General features: G+C 46.9%; 1 protein-coding gene across 1 annotated transcript in view; it reads right to left on the reverse strand.

Moving 5' to 3' along the window:
- Positions 1 to 256: 256 nt before the first annotated feature.
- GALNT17 (polypeptide N-acetylgalactosaminyltransferase 17) overlaps positions 257 to 19,766 on the reverse strand; it is a 430,162-nt gene continuing 410,652 nt past the window's right edge. The window contains exons 9-11 of the mRNA XM_055561655.1: positions 15,736 to 15,831; positions 1,768 to 1,935; positions 257 to 519 (exon numbers count right to left, since the gene is read on the reverse strand). Of these exons, the coding sequence (XP_055417630.1) occupies positions 391 to 519; positions 1,768 to 1,935; positions 15,736 to 15,831 (393 nt within the window). The 3' untranslated portion in view covers positions 257 to 390. The remainder of the gene's footprint in view (positions 520 to 1,767; positions 1,936 to 15,735; positions 15,832 to 19,766) is intronic.

Consider the following 19,766-nt stretch of genomic DNA (forward strand, 5'->3'; position numbering starts at 1 on the left):
CCCAGCCCCCTCCCCTTTGTTGAAGGCTGGGGAGAAGCTGCTGTGAGATGAGAAAAAGGAGGGGCCCCTGCCAGTCCCGTCCTGACGGCGGGAGGGAAGATGACCAAGAGATGTGATGTGTTGCTCCTTGGTACCAGGTCCACATCGGGCTGTAGAAGACACGGCTTCTGGGTTCCCAGAGAAGGGTCAGGGGCCTTTTCCTGGGTGCATGAGCCTCGGGAAGCTGGATGCCTGATGAAGACGCAGAGTCTCCACCGGGGGCCCCGGGCTTCCCTGGAGACGCCCCACTGAGCAACCCCCCCCCGCCCCCCCCGCTGTCTCGCTGTTTCTCTCCCAGTGTGGCTGGTCCAGAGCAAGGCAGGCCCTGTCCCGGGGGCCCGGCTCCCCCCACTACTTGATGGAGTTCTTGATCGTCCACCTCTGCCCCGTGCAGCTGCGGAGCGTGAGGTCAATGCCTGCCAGGCCTCGGTTCTCCACCTCCAGGCAGCGCCCCGTGCCTCTGTTCATGATGGCGCCATTCTGGGAGGATGCGGGGGTGAGAGGAGGGGAGACAGACAGACAGAGAAGGAGACAGGGAGACAGCGATGGAGAGACAGAGACAGGACCAGAGAAAGACGGACAACAGAGACAGAGAGAGACAGAGACAGAGAAAGACGGACATCAGAGACAGAGAGAGACGGAGAAGAGAGAAGGACAGAGAGACAAAGAGAGATAGAGAGACAGATAGAGAGGGAGACAGAGAGACCACAATGGAGAGACAGAGACAGGACCAGAGAAAGACGGACATCAGAGATACACAGAGAGACAGAGAAAGACGGACAACAGAGACAGAGAGAGATGGAGAAGAGAGAAGGACAGACAGACGAGAGATAGACAGTCAGAGAGGGAGACAGACCACAATGGAGAGACAGACAGGACAAGAGACAGACAACAGAGACAGAGAGAGAAGGAGAAGAGAGAAGGACAGAGAGACAAAGAAAGAGAGACAGACAGAGAGGGAGACAGAGAGACCACAATGGAGAGACAGACAGGACCAGAGAAAGACGGACATCAGAGACAGAGAGAGACAGAGACAGAGAAAGACGGACATCAGAGACAGAGAGAGACGGAGATGAGAGAAGGACAGAGAGACAAAGAGAGATAGAGAGACAGAAAGAGAGGGAGACAGAGAGACCGCAATGGAGAGACAGAGACAGGACCAGAGAAAGATGGACATCAGAGACAGAGAGAGACAGAGACAGAGAAAGACGGACATCAGAGACAGAAACAGGGACAGAAGAACAGAGAGACAGACAGAGAGGTAGAGAGACAGAAATAGACAGAGAAAGATACAGAGGATGAGAGAGACAGAAAGAGGAGAGGGAGACAGAGCGATGGAGAGACAGAGACAGGACCACAGAAAGACAACAGAGACAGAGACAGAGAGACAGATAAGGACAGACAGAGAAAGAGAGAGACAGATGGACAGAGAAAGATACAGAGAATGACAGAGAGAAACAGAGATAGAAAGAGACACACACAGAGACAGGGAGAGCCAGAGACAGGGAAAGGAGGTGGGGAGTGGGTAGAGAGAAAGAGAGAATTACCATAGTGCCTGGCACTAAGAGGGAAAGGCTCCTGGGATCCCCCTGAACACGCTTTAAGTCTAGCGCCTGGCCTCAAGCTGGGAGACCTTGGGTTGCACTTTGTTGCTGCCCTTCCAGGGGAAGCCCGTGGCATCCTCACCTGCTCCGGGCTGCCTGCCCAGCCTGTCCGTGGAGGGCTCACCTGGATGAAGTTCCAGCGCTTGTACAGGCTGCTCTTGACCTTGTCGCAGTCCAGGAGCTGGGGAAGCCGACTCTTGGCATTGTCCACCAGGCAGCGGGTGTCAGGGAGGAGTGTGGTGGTCCCCAGGGCGCCCAAGTGCAGGAAGCCCTCCTTGGTGTAGCGAGCCAGCTGGGGAAAAAGCAGAGTGGCAGGGCCATGGGCGGTAGAGGTGAGACCACGAGGGGACATAGGTGCCCCACGACTGTCTGGGCTGCAGTCCCGGCCACCGTCTCAGGCCTGGCACTACTCCCCAGCCCGCCCCAACCCCACTCATAGGAGCGCCCTGCCCAGGAGGCCCTCGGCTTGCGAAGCCTGGACACAGATTCCCCGGGCCCCTCTCTGACTTCTTCCTAAGCATGTCCACGGCCAGTATTTCAGGAGTCTGGCCTTGTGTTCAACCACACGGGGAGCAGGAATAAATGAAAAAGCAGGACATTTGAATTCTAATGTTGGCTCTGCTCCCAGCTGGCTGGGCCGACCTGAACAAGTCACTTGACCTCTCTGAGCCTCCACTTCCTCCTCATTTGTTAACTGGGATCAATTAAATCTACCCTGCTGCAAAAGGGCCCAAAGAGGCAGCTCAGTGAAGAGGAAACAGGCATGTTAAAACGCATTCAACATGTTAGGTGTTAAATAAAAATCAAAACAATGAGACACCATATTTTTAAAAAAGAGATTATTTGTATTTTGTCAAGGTGAGCCTAAGATGGACTGGAGGGACGGTAAATGACTACCACCTTTCGAAAAGGAATTTCAAAATGTGAACTCTGCACTTTTAAAATGGTTCTCTCCTTTGATCCAATCAATCTACTTTTAAAAATCTTGGGAATTCCCTGGAAGTCCAGTGGTTAGGACTTGGTGCTTTCATTGATGAGGGCCCAGGTTCAATCCCTGGTCGGGGAACTAAGATCCTGTAACTGTGTGGCGCAGCCAAAAAAAAACCCAAACCCAAACAAACAAAAAAAAAACCTTCCAACTATCCCAAGAAAATAATTATAACTGTGAACAAAAGTTTATGTAGGGAGGGCGGGGGAGGAGGAGGACCTGGTTGAAGGCAGTCAAGAAGTACAAACTTCCACCTATGAGATACGTAAGTACTAGGGATGTAATGTCAGAGAAAGCGATGGCACCCCACTCCAGTACTCTTGCCTGGAAAATCCCATGGATGGAGGAGCCTGGTGGGCTGCAGTCCATGGGGTCTCGAAGAGTTGGACACGATTGAGCGACTTCACTTTCACTTTTCACTTTCATGCATTGGAGAAGGAAATGGCAACCCACTCCAGTATTCTTTCCTGGAGAATCCCAGGGACAGAGGAACCTGGTGGGCTGCCGTCTATGGGGTCACACAGAGTTGGACACGACTGAAGCAACTTAGTGGCAGCAGCAGCAGCAGGGATGTAATGTACACCATGATAAATATAATTAACACTGCCGTATATTACATATGAAAGTTAAAACAGTAAATCCTGAGTTCTCATCACAAGAAAAAAATTTTCTTTTTCTATTTCTTTAATTTTGTATCCATGTGAGTTGATGGGTTACTCTAATAATCATTTCAAGATGTAAGTCAAATCATTATGCTGTACACCTTAAACTTATACAGTGCTGTATGCCAGTTACATCAGTAAAGCTGGAAGAAGAAATTTACATACAAGGTATTTTGCATGCTCAGTCGTGTTTGACTGTTTGTGACCCCAAGGACTGTAGCAAGCTCCTCTGTCTATAGAATTTTCCAGGCAAGAATACTGGAATGGGTTGGTGTTTCCTACTCCAGGGGATTTACTGCAATGTTATTTCTAATGATGAAAAGGCAGAAATATCCTAAATGTGCAGTCCAGTGCTGGGCCTTGCCCTGTGCTCCATGTACTACAGCAAATGGTAGGTAGCATGGGGTGGATTGCCCAAGTGGCCACATCTTTCTGGGTGGCATGACTTTGCTGGAATTTCCATTAAGAAGTGGAGTCTCTCTCCTCATCCTGGAATACTGGTTGGCTTTGTGACTTGCCTTGCTTTGACCAACAGAAAGTAGCAGAAAGGAGGAGGTGTTTGTTCCTGGTATACAGCTTGCAAATTTCCACCCTCCTGGAACCCTACTACTACCATGGCAGTAAGCCCAGGCTGGCCTGCTAGAGGATGATAGACACGTGGTTCAACCAACCAGCCGGTCAACCATCAGATGAGTGAATGAGGTCATCATGGATCAGAAAGCGTTCAGCCAGTCTGCTAGCTGATGGAAGGAAGACACATGAGTGAATCCAACCCAAAGCATCTGAGCCTGGTCCAGATCACTGCTCACCTGATCTTTAGACTCAGAAGCACTCATACATGTATACTGTTTTATGCCACTAAGGTTTGGGGGTAGTTATTACACAGCAGTAGCTCTCTGATACACCGATAATGTCGCCTGTCAACCCTTTGCACAACTATTTGTGAGTCCATACTAGTTTGGTGTCTTGGCCCCTCTTGCCTGCTCATGTGATTTAAATCCCTGTATTCTAACTTTTGAACAAATACATTCACCCGTCTTTCACATTCCTTTGGGGGCAGGGACTGTGTCTAATTTATTTCATTCCTTCCTAGGAGACAATCACAGACCAAGGGCTCCCGACATGTTTGTGAATGAGCACATGACAAATGTGATGAACATCAACATTTCCAAAATGCAGCCACGGCTATTTCTTGAAACCCACAAACATGTCCTCTGTGTGCCCAGCCTAGGGACAGGCAGTGAAATACAGGATGAGGCTGTGTCCCCACTGAGGCGACTCCAGTGCAGGCTGGCGAGATGCAAACATAGCCTTCATTGTCTGTTCTCAGGATCCTGTGAGGGGCTGGAGCTGCAGTGATGATCATCAATAAACAAGAGATCCCTAATCCATTACAAAATAATATTACCAGCCAGCATGTGTTGGAGGCATCCTTGGCCCCAGAGAAGAAATAATGTAATTTCTACAACAACCTATGGGTTAGGTGCTACTGCCCTTCCTGTTTCAAAGAAGAGGAAACAAGCCTGAAGACATCCGGTCAACCTGGCTGGGCCCTGGCTTCTATCCTTGGGTTCCCAGAGACCCAATGGTTGGCAGCCCTGGCCCAGGAGCTGCGCAGTGGAGGGACCTCCTTTCAGATTGATCCTGGGCTTCTGAGATCCTGGGCATTTCTGGCCAGAAATGGAGCAGAAAAACAGCCCTGCCCGGGACACATGTGCCTTTTCTCCAGGGGATAAGATCCTCTGTAGGGGATTTCTCTTCTAGTGAAAACTGCTCAGAAACCCTCTGCTCTGATCCCCAAAGGGAGTCTTCCTGATCCCCTCAGAAACAAGTGACAGGGAGCTTATTAAATGCCCATGAGAGAGAGAGAGATGTGGTTAAAATGTGTTTTAAATCCAAATTAGTTTCAAATCAGAGTAATTGTTACAGGCAAAACGGTTAAAAAAAAAAAATCAGAAGCCCTCCCCCATCCCTCCTTCAACAACGTCTCTCTGAATGTATTCAAATTCACCAAATGCAAAGTGATGAATGACAGCAAGCTGCCGTTATGTTCAGGGGAAAGATATACACAGCTGCTTATTGAAATTATGAATCAATCTATTATCCAGCAGGCACACACGCAGCGCTAAGAACATTAATTAACTGAGCGTATCTGTGACCCAGATGTTTAAAGAGCGAAGCTAAATGCCACTGGGATTAGAAGCTCTCCTTTCTGAGGTCTTTCAGGCCATGAAGACAGGGAGACCCAGACTTCCGAGACCCGTAAAGGCCAGCCCCCAGCCCCCAGCTAGGTGGGCAGGGCAGGAGACGAGGGTACTGCAGGATTTCCGTTCTAGGGGAGGGCGGTTTCTCACACCAGGGAATGGATGCTTGGTTTGTTTCCACTTTGGGGCTATTCTAAATTACACCACTACAAACAGTCATGTATAAGTTTTGGTGTGAACATCAGTTCTCTTGGTTATACAGGTTTTCTCTCACCTTTTTTTTTTTTTTTTTTTCCCACTCTATATGTGGGATCTTGGTTCCCCGGGTTGGATCTTAGTTCCCCAACCAGGGATTGAACCCTCGCCCCCTGCATTGAAGTCTCAACCACGGGACCATCAGGGAAGTCCCCTCTTGTGTGTACAGCTGAGTCTTGAACAACACAGGTTTGAACTACGCAGGTCCACTTATACATGGATGTTTTCAAGAAATATGTATAATATGATTGATTGGTTCTGGAGGTTTGGAACCACAGGTAAGAAGGGCCAGCTTCTTACGCATTTCCTCCTAAGATCCCAGCTGACTGTGGGACCTGAACTGCTGAAGTAGGCTTGTGACAGGTCCTCTTCCCTCTAGCCCTTCCCCGTTTCCATCTGTCCTCCCCGATCCTGCACATTCAAATCCTACCATTCTCTGCCTCCACCTGCAGAGCCTCCCACTGCCCACAGATTTACGAATACACTTTCTCAACCATGATCTTTTGCTATAGGTTCCCCAACTCATCTTTTCAGTCTTAACTCTTGGTTTCTTGGCTTAGTCTGGCAGACGACTTGAAGATTCTCAAAAACACCCAACAGTCTTCCCTGTATAAAATATACACCGGACATCTCTGGGTGTTCAGTGGTTAAGAATCTGCCTGCCCATACAGGGGACACAGGTTCGATCCCTGGTCTGGGAAGATGCTGAACAGCATCTAAGTCCATGTGCCACAACTAAAGAGCCCACGCTCTAGAACCTGCGAGCTGCAACTCCTGAAGTCCGCTCACCTTAGAGGCCTTGCTTCCCATCAAGAGAAGCCTGTGCGCTGTAACTAGAGAAAGCCTGTGCAGAGCAAGGAAGACCTGCACAACCAAAAATGAATAAAATTATTTTTAAAAATTCTTATTTTGAAACCTAATCCCCCCAATTATACCTACTCCTACCCCATCTCCCTTCCTTCCACAAAGCTACTGCATCATGTGATGTATTTCAATTTATATACTTCTACATTCTATTAATGTGTCTTTCCCTGTTAGAGATTTTTGTCTTTGCTGTTGTTTCAGCACTGCAGCATTCTACTCATTGTTACATACTATAAGGACCAAGAAAAGTATCTCGCAAAAAGCAAATGCTCTATAAATGTCTTTTGAATTGAACAGGATTATTTTAGATTTGGCTGCTGGGCCCATGAGGAGAAATAAATGTCATTATCCACAACCCTAATGCATTAGGAAAAAAAAAACCCCTTTGAGCTCAAATACAATTAATTCTCATTTAGGAGAAAAAGGAATTTTCTATTTGAAATGATCGAAGAGGTGCATAAAACTATTAACCCACATTTAACAGCCTTGAGGGAAAACTAAAATATGCAGGTTATAGCCAAATAAACAAAAGCCAGCCAAATAATTGTGGATGACTTTGGAACACAGCAAAATCTATCGGATTGTCAATAAAAACATGGCTTGCAATTGCTTTCATATTAAGGGTCTCTCTCATCATTTCAAAATCAGGCCTAGTCAGGGTGGAAAACCATTGGTAAATGAAAAATGCAGTTTATCTAGCTTCTACCCAGGAGACAGAGAGATGGGTTCCATTGATTCAGAACTGCTCTGGGGTGAATTTATTTGTTTGTTGTGTGGCTGAAGCCATGAGAGTGGTTTCTGGGGACAATGAGTACACGTGTACATTTTTACAAACAAACAGACTTTCTTCATCACTGTCCAGGGCTTGCCAGAACTCAATTCAATACAGAAAAAAAAAATATTTTCAACTGTATCAGAGTGTATGCACGGTGGCAACCTAGGATCTGGGGTGGAGAAAAGGAGCAGGAGGAATCTTTAGGGGTGGCAGTGGAAATTCAGAGATACACACTACCATACGTAAAACAGATAGCCAGTGGGGATTTGCTGTATGACTCAGGGAACTCAAATTGGGGCTGTGTGACAATCTAGAGAAAAGGTGGGATGGAGTGGGAGGTGCAAAGGAGGCTCACGAGGGAGGGGACATACGTATACCTATGGCTGATCAAAGTTGATGTATGGCAGAAACCGACTCAATATTGTAATTGTCCTTCAATTAAAAATAAATTAAGAAAAAAAATGGAAATGCAACAGAAACTTTCTGTTTTAAGCAAGGGATTTCATAGGTGTGTACTCCTGCCAGAACTCAGCCAACTGTACACTTCAAGCAGATGCAATTTACTGTACCAACCTTATACTTCAACAAAGTGGACTGAAAAGTCTATCTGGGGATGTCCCTGGTGGTGGAGTGGGTAGGAATTCGCCTGCCAATGCAGGGGACATGGGTCCGATCCCTGGTCTGGGAAGATGCCACATGCTGTGGGGGCAATAAGCCGTGAAGCCTGGGCGCCCTACAGCCCGTGCCGTGCCACAAGAGAAGCCACGGCAATGAGAGGGCTGCACCCGCAACCAGAGTAGTCCCCGCTCACTGCAACTAGAGAAAGCTTGTATGCAGCGATGAAGACCCAGCACAACAACAACAACAGAATACATAAATAATCATTATTTTTAAAAAATCGATCTGGGAGCTTAAAGGCATGTTATAGAATTCAATATGTTTCCTGTAAAGAGGGTCAGATCCTAGTGGGGTGGTGGTCCCCAAGGCCTCTCTCCTCACCATTATGACTCATCATGCTGGATTTTTATTTTTGGCTCTGCTGGGTCTTCATTGCAGGCTTCTCTAGCTGTGCTGTGAGGGCTTAGCTGCTCCGCAGCATGTGGGATCTGAGTTCCCTGACCAGGGACAGCACCCACATCCCCTGCTCTGGAAGGCGGATTCTTAACCACTGGACCACTGGATCACTAGGGAAGGCCTGTTGTGCTGGATTAAAGCGCAGTATTTCCAGACAAAGCACTTGCTACTTGCAATGAATGCGGAGACACCTGCCTTTCTGGGGTCCAGCACTCTGGCTCCATCATCCACCAAATACGGAGCTGCACTAGGGTCTGTCCCAGGACCCCTACCCCGCTGTCCCCTGGGACACAACTGGAGCCCCATCGGCCTCTGCAGCTCTGCCCTCAGCACCGAGTTGGAATGTTCAGAACTGTCTGAACTGAACAATCAGGGAATGAGGCTACTTGAACAGTTGGCACTTGCTCTGCTGCGTGTCATGGTGCTAAGAACACAGAGCCCTTTTCTCCAGGTGTTTTCACCTTCCCCCTGTCATCCTTCAGAAGTAGCGATGCTGTTTCCTTACTAATTCAGTGATATGAGAACCACCTAAAATCAACATATTTCTTTGGGGGGAAGAAACGCTGAAAGCAAGCCTCAGAAATGATAATGGTTGTTTGAAGGTGGTAGAATTATAGATGATTTAAATTTGTCTTTTTCAAATTCACCAATTAGGTGTTGCACCTTTAGGAAACAAGAAAAAGATAAGGAGTGACTCACTTTGAACTGAACAGCTCTGGGTGAGGCAGGAAGGCTCAGCTGCTAATGTGGCCACCATCCTAGTGTTCTGAGCTCGTTATTCCAAGCCTAACAGTAACACAAAAACCTGCCTGGAACTTCCCTGGTGGAACAGTGGCTAATACTTGTGCTTTCAACGCAGGGGCCACAGGTTCGATCCCTGGTTGGGGAACTAGGATCCTGTGCATTGCAGCCAAAACCAAACAAAAACCTGCCTGGATCACTTTTGGTGTTTGGAGGAAGATCAATTCAACTTCTAAGGAGATGTAAAACTTTTAACCAAGAATCTCCACTGGAAAACAACTTAGGACTGTAACTCTGATTTTCTGGAAAGAAGAGCTCATCAACCCCTTCTGGCAAGAAAGGAAAAGTACAGGAATTCCTCCTTAACCTGGAGGCCCCCTTAAGCAAAACCAAATACCCGTGCCTTTAGTTCTGCAAGCCATCTAAGACGTCAAGCAGTTGTTCTCTGTATGTGGTCTGTGAGATCCACTTTTCAGGGGTGATTAGAAAGCGAGAACCAGGGATTGGAAATGGAAAAGCAAAACAGATGGTAGACAGAAAGGCTGGGGTCCCCCGCCAAGTCTCAGGGAGCAGAGGGGAAGAAACTCTGCTCTTCTCCCAGGTCTGCAGAGAGGGTGGGTGTGAGGGATGCTCACGAGTACTGGATGAAGGGACAGCCCAGGAGGCAAGAACTCAGAGCCCTGACATAAAAAACCCAGAAACGGTTTCAATATTTTGAGAGAAGATGAGTTAGAGGAACAGCAACAACAAAAAGAGAATCTGCAGCGAGGCGTCACGGATTCATAGAGTTGCACTGGAATGCAAGGGGAGGTTTCTGTTTTTCAATATTGCAGGTGTGTACATGCTCAGTTGTCTCAGTCATGTCCAACTCTTTGCAACTCCATGGACGGTAGCCCTCCAGGCTCCTCTGTTGGTGGGATTTTCTAGGCAAGAATACTGGAGTGGGTTGCTATTTCCTCCTCCAGGGGATCTTTCCAACCCAGGGATGGAACCCAAGTCTCCTGCATTGCAGGTGGATTCTTTGCCGCTGAGCCACCAAGGGAGCCAAAAATACTGCATAAGAGACAGGCAGTGGAAACACTGCAGCACAGAAGCTCCAGGGTGTCCCGCTCCAGGGTGTCCCTCGTATGGTCTCTCCTGCTTTCTGTGGTCTCTTTTGTGTGTGTGTAGGTTTCCCAGACATAAACAAATACCTGCCCTCGCTCCTCCGATGCTGGTTTCCCTCAAGAGCTAAGGTTTCCCTGCTTTGTAGTGGTTTCCAGGAATTGAGGGATCATAGGGTTTGTTTCTTACAGAAGGTGAGAGGTTTGCTCCAGAATCACGAGCCTGCTTGCTGGGGCAAAGCCACCTCACCCTGGGGTGCAAACTCCAACATGCTCTCCGAGGATCCGTCCCCTGTGCCCCACCACTTACACGGCTTTATCTGGAAGCGGAGGCTGCTGGGTGTCATTAACTTCAGCGTTTTCCAAGTGCCTTCCACACACTAAGCCCCGTCACTCCATGGGGGCACTAGTGCCTTATTGGCAAAATGCATCATCGTGACAAGGTGTTTGAATGATGGATCGCTTAAACGATGAAGCCATCAAAGAGGAAGCCCAAGATCAGATTACATCTAATTACGGGATAAAGGAATTCTCATCTATCACTCTGCTGATGAATTAGCTGGGGGAGGGAATGTGTGCTTCTCAGCAAAGAGGGGAGAGGAAGACTAAACGTCCTGACAGACGGACAAACAGGGGAGACCTGTGACACCCTCCCTGGAACTCACTGGGGAGTTCCTAAACAGAGCTGACTTCTCTCAGTTCCTCTCCAAGGGGTATATCTCATCTCCGGAAGGCCCCATTAGAGCTTGGAGCTCTTTCAAAGAGTGCTGTGTGGAGTCCCCAGGGATCCTGCACTCGGAACTCTTGCTGGCCATGCCCTGTCCACGGCGTGGCTGCTGGGCGCTGTGGTCCTCAGCTCAGGGATGAGGAGACCGCACTGGAATTGGTGAGGCTGTAAGGATGGTGCACGGGAACACTCCCAGTGAAGTTGATCCTCAGCTTGGAGGTGGAAAAAAGCATTTGGAGGCAGAGGGAGGGACAAACGAGGAGGGGCTTCGGGGGAGTGTTGGGACGGTGCAGAACTGCTCTCTCTCTTTTTTTTTTTTTTATGGTGTTTTTTTTTTTAATTTTATTTTATTTTTAAACTTCACAAAATTGTATTAGTTTTGCCAAATATCAAAATGAATCCGCCACAGGTATACATGTGGGTTACTTGACCATATGCTTTGTCAACAACTTGCAAAACTGGGACTTCCCTAGCTGTCCAGTGGCTAAGACTTTGCCTTCCTATGCAGAGGGGGTGGGTTTGATCCTTGGTTGGGGAGCTAAGATCCCATGTATCTTATGACCAAAAACCCAAAACTTAAAACAGAAGCAATACGGTAACAAATTCAATAAAGACTTTAAAAATGACCCACATAAAAAAAATGCTTAAGACTGTTCTCTCCTGTGGCTCTCAAGGAAGCACAGTGGGGCAGTGCAAAAAGTCCTGTGAAATACTAAAAAGTATTGAAAATAAAACTTTAAAAGAAACTTGCAAAGCTACATTATAAAAACAATGAATTAACCTTAAAATTAACCTTAAAAGTGAAAACAACATTACATAAAAACTGAAATAGCATTATAAATTGAAAGAAAAAACCAGGCTGGTATACTAGGCATAGGGCTTTCCATGTGGCGCCAGTAATAAAGAACCTGCCTGCCAAGGCAGGAGACACAAGAGATGTGGGTTTGACCCTTGGTGGAGAAGATCACCTGGAGTTGAAAATGGCAACCCACTCCAGCATTCTCGCCTGGAAAATTCCATGGACAGAGGAGCTTGGCCATGGGGTCATGAAGAGTCAGCCACAACTGAACATAAGCACACACTAGGCATTAATCTATGTTATGTGGGCAAACAGGGACATGGGATCGCTACCTTATAGCCTCGCCCATAACGGATGCCCAGTAAATGGTGTTGATGGAAAAAGAAAGCATCTGGAGATGCCTGTGAATATGCAGATTCCCAGGGTCCACCTTCAGCAGGTCTGAGGTTGGACTCAGGGATCAGCATTTGTAATGAGTTCCTGGTGGCTCCCTGTGGACCATGGCTGAGATGCTGGGTGGGGAGTCCCGCCCTTCATCCTGGCTCTCAATACTCTGTCCCTGTTGGCTGCCCTGGGGCTTCCTGTTGGCGCTAGTGGTAAAGAATCCACCTGTCAATTCAGGAAATGCAATAGATGCAGGTTTGACCCCTGGGTTGGGAAGATCCCCTGGAGAAGGAAATGGCTATCCACTCCAGTGTTCTTGCCTGAAAAATCCCATGGACACAGGAGCCTGGTGGGCTACAGTTCCCGGGGTTGCAAACAGTCAGACACGACTGAGTGCACACACACTGATGTTTCCCGGAACACGCCATATCCCACCCCTACCCCCGCCTCTACACCTCTGCTCTTACAGTACACTCGCCTGGCACTGCCTCCACGCTTGCTTCAAGTCTTCCTTCTATGTCTTGCTGTGAACTAGAGGATATTGGGGGCTCAGGGACATGAGCTAGGTCTCCTCCCATGAATCACATGGTATAGCCCAGCATTGAAGGCCAGAGGTCACGGGATGGTTTGAAAAGTGGCCTGGCACAGCCTGAATCTCAATTTTCAAAGGGAGTTCGGGGGAGGGTGGTCACTACCTGCCTGACAGGTACAGGATTAAATGCTGCCCAAACCAGAAATGGGTTTATCATCAACATTTTGTTCCCTGTCTCAAGCCAGCCATGGCACTGAGCTGGCGTGGACTACATCATAGGGACCTCGGGCAGCAGCTCGGACAGAAGGACTTGAGAGGAGCCTCAGAGCCATTGGAGGGGAATTGAAAGAACGATGCCCCGGGCCCAGTGCTGCCCACGCTGTGCTCTCTTCTTGATCTTTGCCTTCCAGAATGGGGAAGGTTGACAGGTTGACCAGGTAGACTGGAAGAGAGAGCAAGAAGGGGCTGGCAGAGGAGGACAATCCCACAGCTGATATCCTGGCAGGAAGACCTTGGCTGTTCCAGTGAAGTCACCCCGCCACCCCCCACCCCACGCCAGACCTGGGCCCAAGATGGCAAAAGCTGGGGGAGGGGAGCCCTGGGCCTCCTTAGAGAAGACCTCCCCCTCTAAATAGGATCAAGCTGACACCAAAGGCTGCTACTGTGCCCTTGACATCTATTTTTTCTATGCTTGTGATATAAAGTTTATTTAAAGATAAAAGACAGTTTAAAGAAAAATACCTTTAAACAAAACACTGGCTCAGAATAGACACCGATATTTGTCTGATGCAAAGTAGTAATCAGACCAGAGCAAGGCTGGTCACTAGCTCGTGATTGAGCAGGCTCTTCTGAGAGGCCGGGAACCATTTCCATCTTGTTGACAAACACATGTTGAAGACAGGAAATTACCCTCCTCAGTGCCTATTTTATCTCTGTTTAATTGCTGTCTGATAATAAATTACAACACAGAGTCCATTAATTAAGCTAACAGTGTCTGTGGAACACGCCAAGTTACAGGAGCTTTGATTCAGTTTGCCCACAACACTTTACAAGGTGGTTTAAAAGCATGTGAGGACACGTGACCGGTGGGGACGCACTCGGAGCCTAGGGCGAGCGGGTTTGGGAAGGAATAGGAGGAAAGCTTGATGAGCGAGGGTAGAGGCAGCCTGGCAGGTGGAGAGCAAGCAGTACCAAGGCTGCACTCCAATTCAGGACATGTGGTAGAACAGAAAATGAAAAAAAGAGATTAGATTTGCTTTCGCAAAACCAGCTGATGGAAAACAACCATGGCGCATGCGTACAGGTGCTCCTCCCAGAATTGGGGGGTTAAGGACAAGCCTGATTTGGTTTGCTGTCCCATCATCAACTAAGTGGCAGGAGCATCCATTTGGAAACGTTTGCGAATGCAGGAGGGGTGGGAAAAAGATGAATTCTAGATATTTTCTGCACTGGGCTATGAAGGCCACCAAGCTCCCAGCAGGAGAGGAGAACTTGGTGACCAGCTCCTCTCTGGGCAGGGAGCAGGCAGGAGATTATCTTGAATTCAGTGGACTGGATTTGGATTTAAAGTGCCTGGGTTCTGGTCGGCTTTGCTCACAGGCATCTTCATGCCTCAGTTTCTCCACGCTGCCTGTTTGTCTCCTAGAGTGACCACAAGGAGCAAAGGGCTCAGGATTCAATCTGCCTGGAATGACTTTCAGAGGACCAGTCACACAATGAAGGGAGCCGGGGTCTGGATCATGAGAACTACCTGTGGCGACAGCAGAGGAAATACGGCTCGTCTGTTTCCAGATGCCAGCTTAACACGAAAGCACAAGTGTCCAGAGCAGATGAACCCACGAGCCATGAACGCACGTGAGAGGACGTGTGCGTGCCTGACGCACGTGACTTGCAGCTGAACGTGTGTGTTCAGAGAGCACGAGAGAGACGAAGGGAGCTTACGGGGCACTGTGTCCACTGTCTTCCTTTCACAGACGAACAAAAGGAGAATATGAGTCTGGCTTAGAACCAACCATCTCATGTGCCTCTGAAATTGAATATGTCTTCCCAGTTCGTGGCGTGCCTTTTATTACTACTGGTTAACATAAACGTGTGTTACATTTTTATGCATGTCAAGTCTAATGATGTCTTTGGATCTGTTTTCTCCCAGTTCTAGAGGACCTGCTAAGCTCTCCTGGTGCACACGTCCATGCACACACGCATGCGCACGCACACCATGGGCTAACACAAAGCTGTCAAAGGAAATTCATTTACCAAGTTCTACTTTTACTGTGTTGGTTGATTGTTTTGCCCTCTTTGGTTATCTCTGCTATCTCCTGAGAGACCAGAACACACATGTATTCTTTAAAATGTTACTGCCAGCACATCACTCCTTCCCAGTCAGTGTTCGGCACCTGTACCACTTCTTGCAGACAGGGCCATACTCACCACCAAACTGATGATAGTGGCTAAGACTCCACACTCCCAGTGCAGGGGGCCTGGGTTCAATCCCTGGTCAGGGAACTAGAGCCCACATACCACAGCTACAGATCCTGTGTGAGGCAAATAAGACCCAGTGCAACCGAATAGATAAATAAACATTGAAGAAAAGCTTACGATGGCCTTTCGGAACAGACACACCAATCAGGTTCTCATAAGGGAAGCGGCTAACGCTTTCTTTGATGTTGTAAGCAGGCTTGCTTGGTTATCAGTAAACATAGGTACACATGACATCTATTTGCCTATTAGCAAATGACACCAAAATGTAAGCACAGTTTCCTTTCAGTAGGAAATGTGCCCCTTTATCCTCTTAATATCTGTGCTGATGCAGCCACCTGTGAATCTTCTCCTTCGTTCCTGTAGAGAAATCACCAGAAAGCCCCTCGCCTGCTCAGAACAGTCAATAGCTACCAAAGGAGAGGACAAAAGAAGTTTCCAGAAGTCCTATGAATCCCCAGTAGGTACAGTGAACTTACTCCCTTCCTGGTCAGAGACAGGGCTCCTACCTGGGGTCCCCAGCCGTGGCACGGGTACAGTATTGCCGTGTGGTTCTCCATTGGCCCCTGGTCCAAGCAGACGTCTTTTGCCTTGTTGTTGCGAAGCTGCGGGAACAGGCCAAACAGGACCTGTCAGATCTCGTCTGGTGGAGTGACTGCTCCCCACCCACCACTCCATCTCGACTTGGTTCTGACTTCCAGATGCCAGGAGACCTCCCCTCCACACCCTCACCCTCAAGTAAGGACCAAAGCTTGAATCTTGGAGGAGATCATTTAGCAAGAAAGACAGTCCTCCAGTGGGTGGTGTGGGCACTGATCCTCTGCCTGTGACCACGTACCCCACCAAGCACGAAATCCCTCATTCTCAGCATGTGTGACATGTTAGCAAACATTATGGTGTTAATTTTGCAATACGTAAAGGTATCAAGTTAACAAGTTGTACCATTTAAAGTGAAGTTGCTCAGTCGTGTCCGATTCTTTGCGACTTCATGGACTGTAGCCTACCAGGCTCCTCCGTCTATGGGATTTTCCAGGCAAGAGTACCGGAGTGAGTTGCCATTTCCCTCTCCAGGGATCTTCCCAACCCAGGGATTGAATCTGGGTCTCCTGCATTGCAGGCAGACACTTTACCATCTGAACCAGACTTCCCTGTAGCTCAAACGGTAAAGAATCTGCTTCCCTTGTGGCTTCGTGTTTCACCTGGTAAAGAATACGCCTGCAACGCTGGAGACCTGGGTTCGATCCCTGGGTTGGGAAGATCCCCTGGAGAAGGGACAGGCTACCCACTCCAGTATTCTGGCCTGCAGAATTCCATGGACAGAGAAGCCTGGCAGGCTACAGTTCGTGGGGTCGCACAGAGTCAGACTGGACTAAGCGACTAACACACACAGGGCCCAAGGGCTGTGAAAACGTAAGTCTCCCAGTGGCTGGTTCATCTTGCACCTCCCGCCAGATTCACTCAAGATGGCAACCTGGCGCAATCTGAGGTGGTTGCAGCTGTTACTGTGGAGATTATACCACTTAAACTTATACAATATTAGCTTCCCTGGTGGTTCAGACAGTAGAGAATCTGCCTGCAATGGGGAGGCCCGACTTGAATCCCTGGGTGGGGAAGATCCCCTGGAGAAGGGAATGGCAACCCACTCCAGTACTCTTGCCTGGAGAATCCCATGGACAGAGGAGCCTGGTGGGCTACAGTTCATGGGGTCACAAAGAGTAAGGACACAACTGAGCGATTAACACTTTCATATGTCAATTATAGGTCAATAAAGCTGGAGAGAGAGAGAGAGCGAGAGAGTGAGAGAGAGAGATAAAGAACAAGAACACCAGCTTGGGGGAAAAAAATCAGTACAGGAGCATTTTTTTGTAGCCTACTGGTTTCAAGCCAGAGGAAAGGCAACTTCTGATAGCTGAATATCACCCCTTTTCTCCTGGAACCAATTCCTTGTCTTAAATACTTATGTTTGAAATACCTAGGATGGATTCTCTTTTTCTTTCTTTTTGAAGAGAAGCATTCTTTTAAACCCAAGATTCCAAAAGTCCATAAAGAAGGGTATAGAGAGAAGTGATGAATCAGACATTCCGAAGACGGTCCAAAGCAAGCAATCTTTAAAGAATGACAAATAGCTTAGGAGACCACAGCTCAGCACCACAGCTTTAGTTCCTTTACATTAATAGATGCTTTAAGAAGTGCCTGTTGCCAGTGCTTTCAGTGGTGCAAAGGTTAATTATATGGAAAAACCCAGACAACTTCTGAGTACAAAAGTAACTCAGAAGAGTTAGATTTTTGAAAGTGATGAAATTGTAGCAATACTTTTACCCAGGCATTTTGCTTGTATTCTTCTCTTTTTTTGTATACAGAAGAGCAATATGGAAGAAATGTCTAATGAAGTCTAACAAAGTTTACAAAATAAGTAAAAATTAGAGGTGATAAAATTAATAAAAAAATATTGTTTGGAGGACTGACAAAAGATATCCTATTTTTATAAATTTACACTGAATGGTAAGTTGGAAGGCTTCATGTTTAGCAATTATTTCCCTTTTTGAGAATTATTGGTTTATTCCCCCATTGAGATCTCAAGTGGTTTTATTACAGATTTGTAAGAGCTCTTTACATATTAAGAATATTAATGTTTTATGGCATATGTGTTCCATATAATGATATCACAATGCTAGTCTTTTAAATTTTTCCCTGATGTTTATGCAAACATATCTATTGTGCAGTAACTTAATAAATGTTTCCTGAAGCTGGTAAGGGTTTGGTATTGTGCTAAATTTAACAATCACAAAGACTGAAAAAACCAAAAGAGTACCTGCTCTGAAGGATGGGCTGAAGAGAGAGACAGACACAGGAAGAGCTAGTACAATAACTGAATTATGCCAGGGCAGCGAAGAGATGCCCTCACCCCATCTGAGGCTTCAGAGACTAAAGGGAGGCGACTCCTGAGCTAAATGTTAAAAAGGATTAAGTGAAAGAGATGCTAATGATGTTCTATTTTTCACTCAGAGGATGTCTACATGGATTTTTACTTTATATTATTATGCTGCACATGTTGGGTTTATGTATATTTTATGTGTGCTGTATTTCATATAAATAATGCTTAAAAAAAAAGATGAGCAAAAGTGAACTAGGGAGCAGAGGTTTTTCCATATGAGCCACGCACAGAATTTTGAGCAAGAGTTGGTGGCTTAATGTTTCTGTACATATCGAAGCGCTTGTGCATTGGGAAGGCAATATCTTACATGTGTGAGTCAGGACATAACGTATTTGTATATCTTTCTTTTTACTTTTTTTTCTTTTTATTGAAGTATGTCGTTCAGTCTCTAAGTTGTGTCCAACTCTTTGCAACCCCATGAATTGCAGCACACCAGACTCCCCTGTCTTTTATTATCTCCCAGAGTTTGCTCGAACTCATGTCTATTGAGTCAGTGATGCCATCCAACCACCTCATCCTCTGTTGCCCCCTTCTCCTCTTGCCCTCAGTGTTTCCCAGCATCAGGGTCTTTTCCAATGAGCTGGCTCTTCGCATCAGGTGGCCAAAGTATTGGAGCATCAGCTTTTACTGAAATACGCGTGCAAGCTCAGTCACTTCAGTCATTTCCGATTCTTTGGGATCCCATGGACTGTAGCCCACCAGGCTCCTCTGCCCATGGAATTCTCCAGGCAAGAATACTAGGGTGGTTTTCCATTTCCTTCTCCAGGGGATCTTTCTGAACTATGGATCGAACCCACGTCTCTTAAGTCTCCTGCATTGGCAGGCAGGTTCTTTACCACTAGCACCAACTGGGAAGCTTTACTGAAGTATAGTTAATTTAAAATGTCATTTTAGAGTCCATGTTTCCAATGCAGAGGGCAATGGTGCCTTCCCTGGTAAGTTCCCTGGTAAGGGAACTAAGATCCCGCATGCCACGGGGCACTGCCAAAAAAAATTTTAAAAAATCTTTAAATTAGAATCTTTTTTTAAAAATAGAAGTTACCAAAATGTGACTAAGAACAGGATATATACAGTTTACAGGACTAGAAAGCTTTTTAAAAAGCCTCCAAACAAGCGAGTTAAAAACTGAGGAAAGAGACTGGAGCATCAAAACCAGAAATATTCAGAGGCCTATGGAAAAACACTCAAACAGAATTGTACATGAAGAACAAAAGGTAGAAAGTACACACGGAGTAGGTGGTCAGGCAGGGTGTAGTGAAAAGAACCCACAGGAGTGTTAAATCAGAGTTGTCTAAATAATGCTAGATTTTGTTATCAGACTGAATTTGAATCAGTTTGATTTCTTCCACTTAATACTGTCGTCTATCTGAATTATATTTCAGTAAATGGTGGGCTCAGCAAGCACAGAAGGAGTAACAGAGGCCAGTGCCCTGACATGTTAACACTGATCATAGCTGGGAATTGGGATTTGAGATAAGTTTTGTTTTTATCTTTATATTTCCTATATACTGTATGTATTGAATTTATTATTTTAAAAAGATAGGAAAATTTGCAAAAACAAAAGATTTCCCTCCTCCAAAAATCATCTCTATGTTACCTCATTGG

Source organism: Bubalus kerabau, chromosome 23, assembly GCF_029407905.1.
Source record: "Bubalus kerabau isolate K-KA32 ecotype Philippines breed swamp buffalo chromosome 23, PCC_UOA_SB_1v2, whole genome shotgun sequence".
NCBI lineage: Eukaryota > Metazoa > Chordata > Mammalia > Artiodactyla > Bovidae > Bubalus > Bubalus kerabau.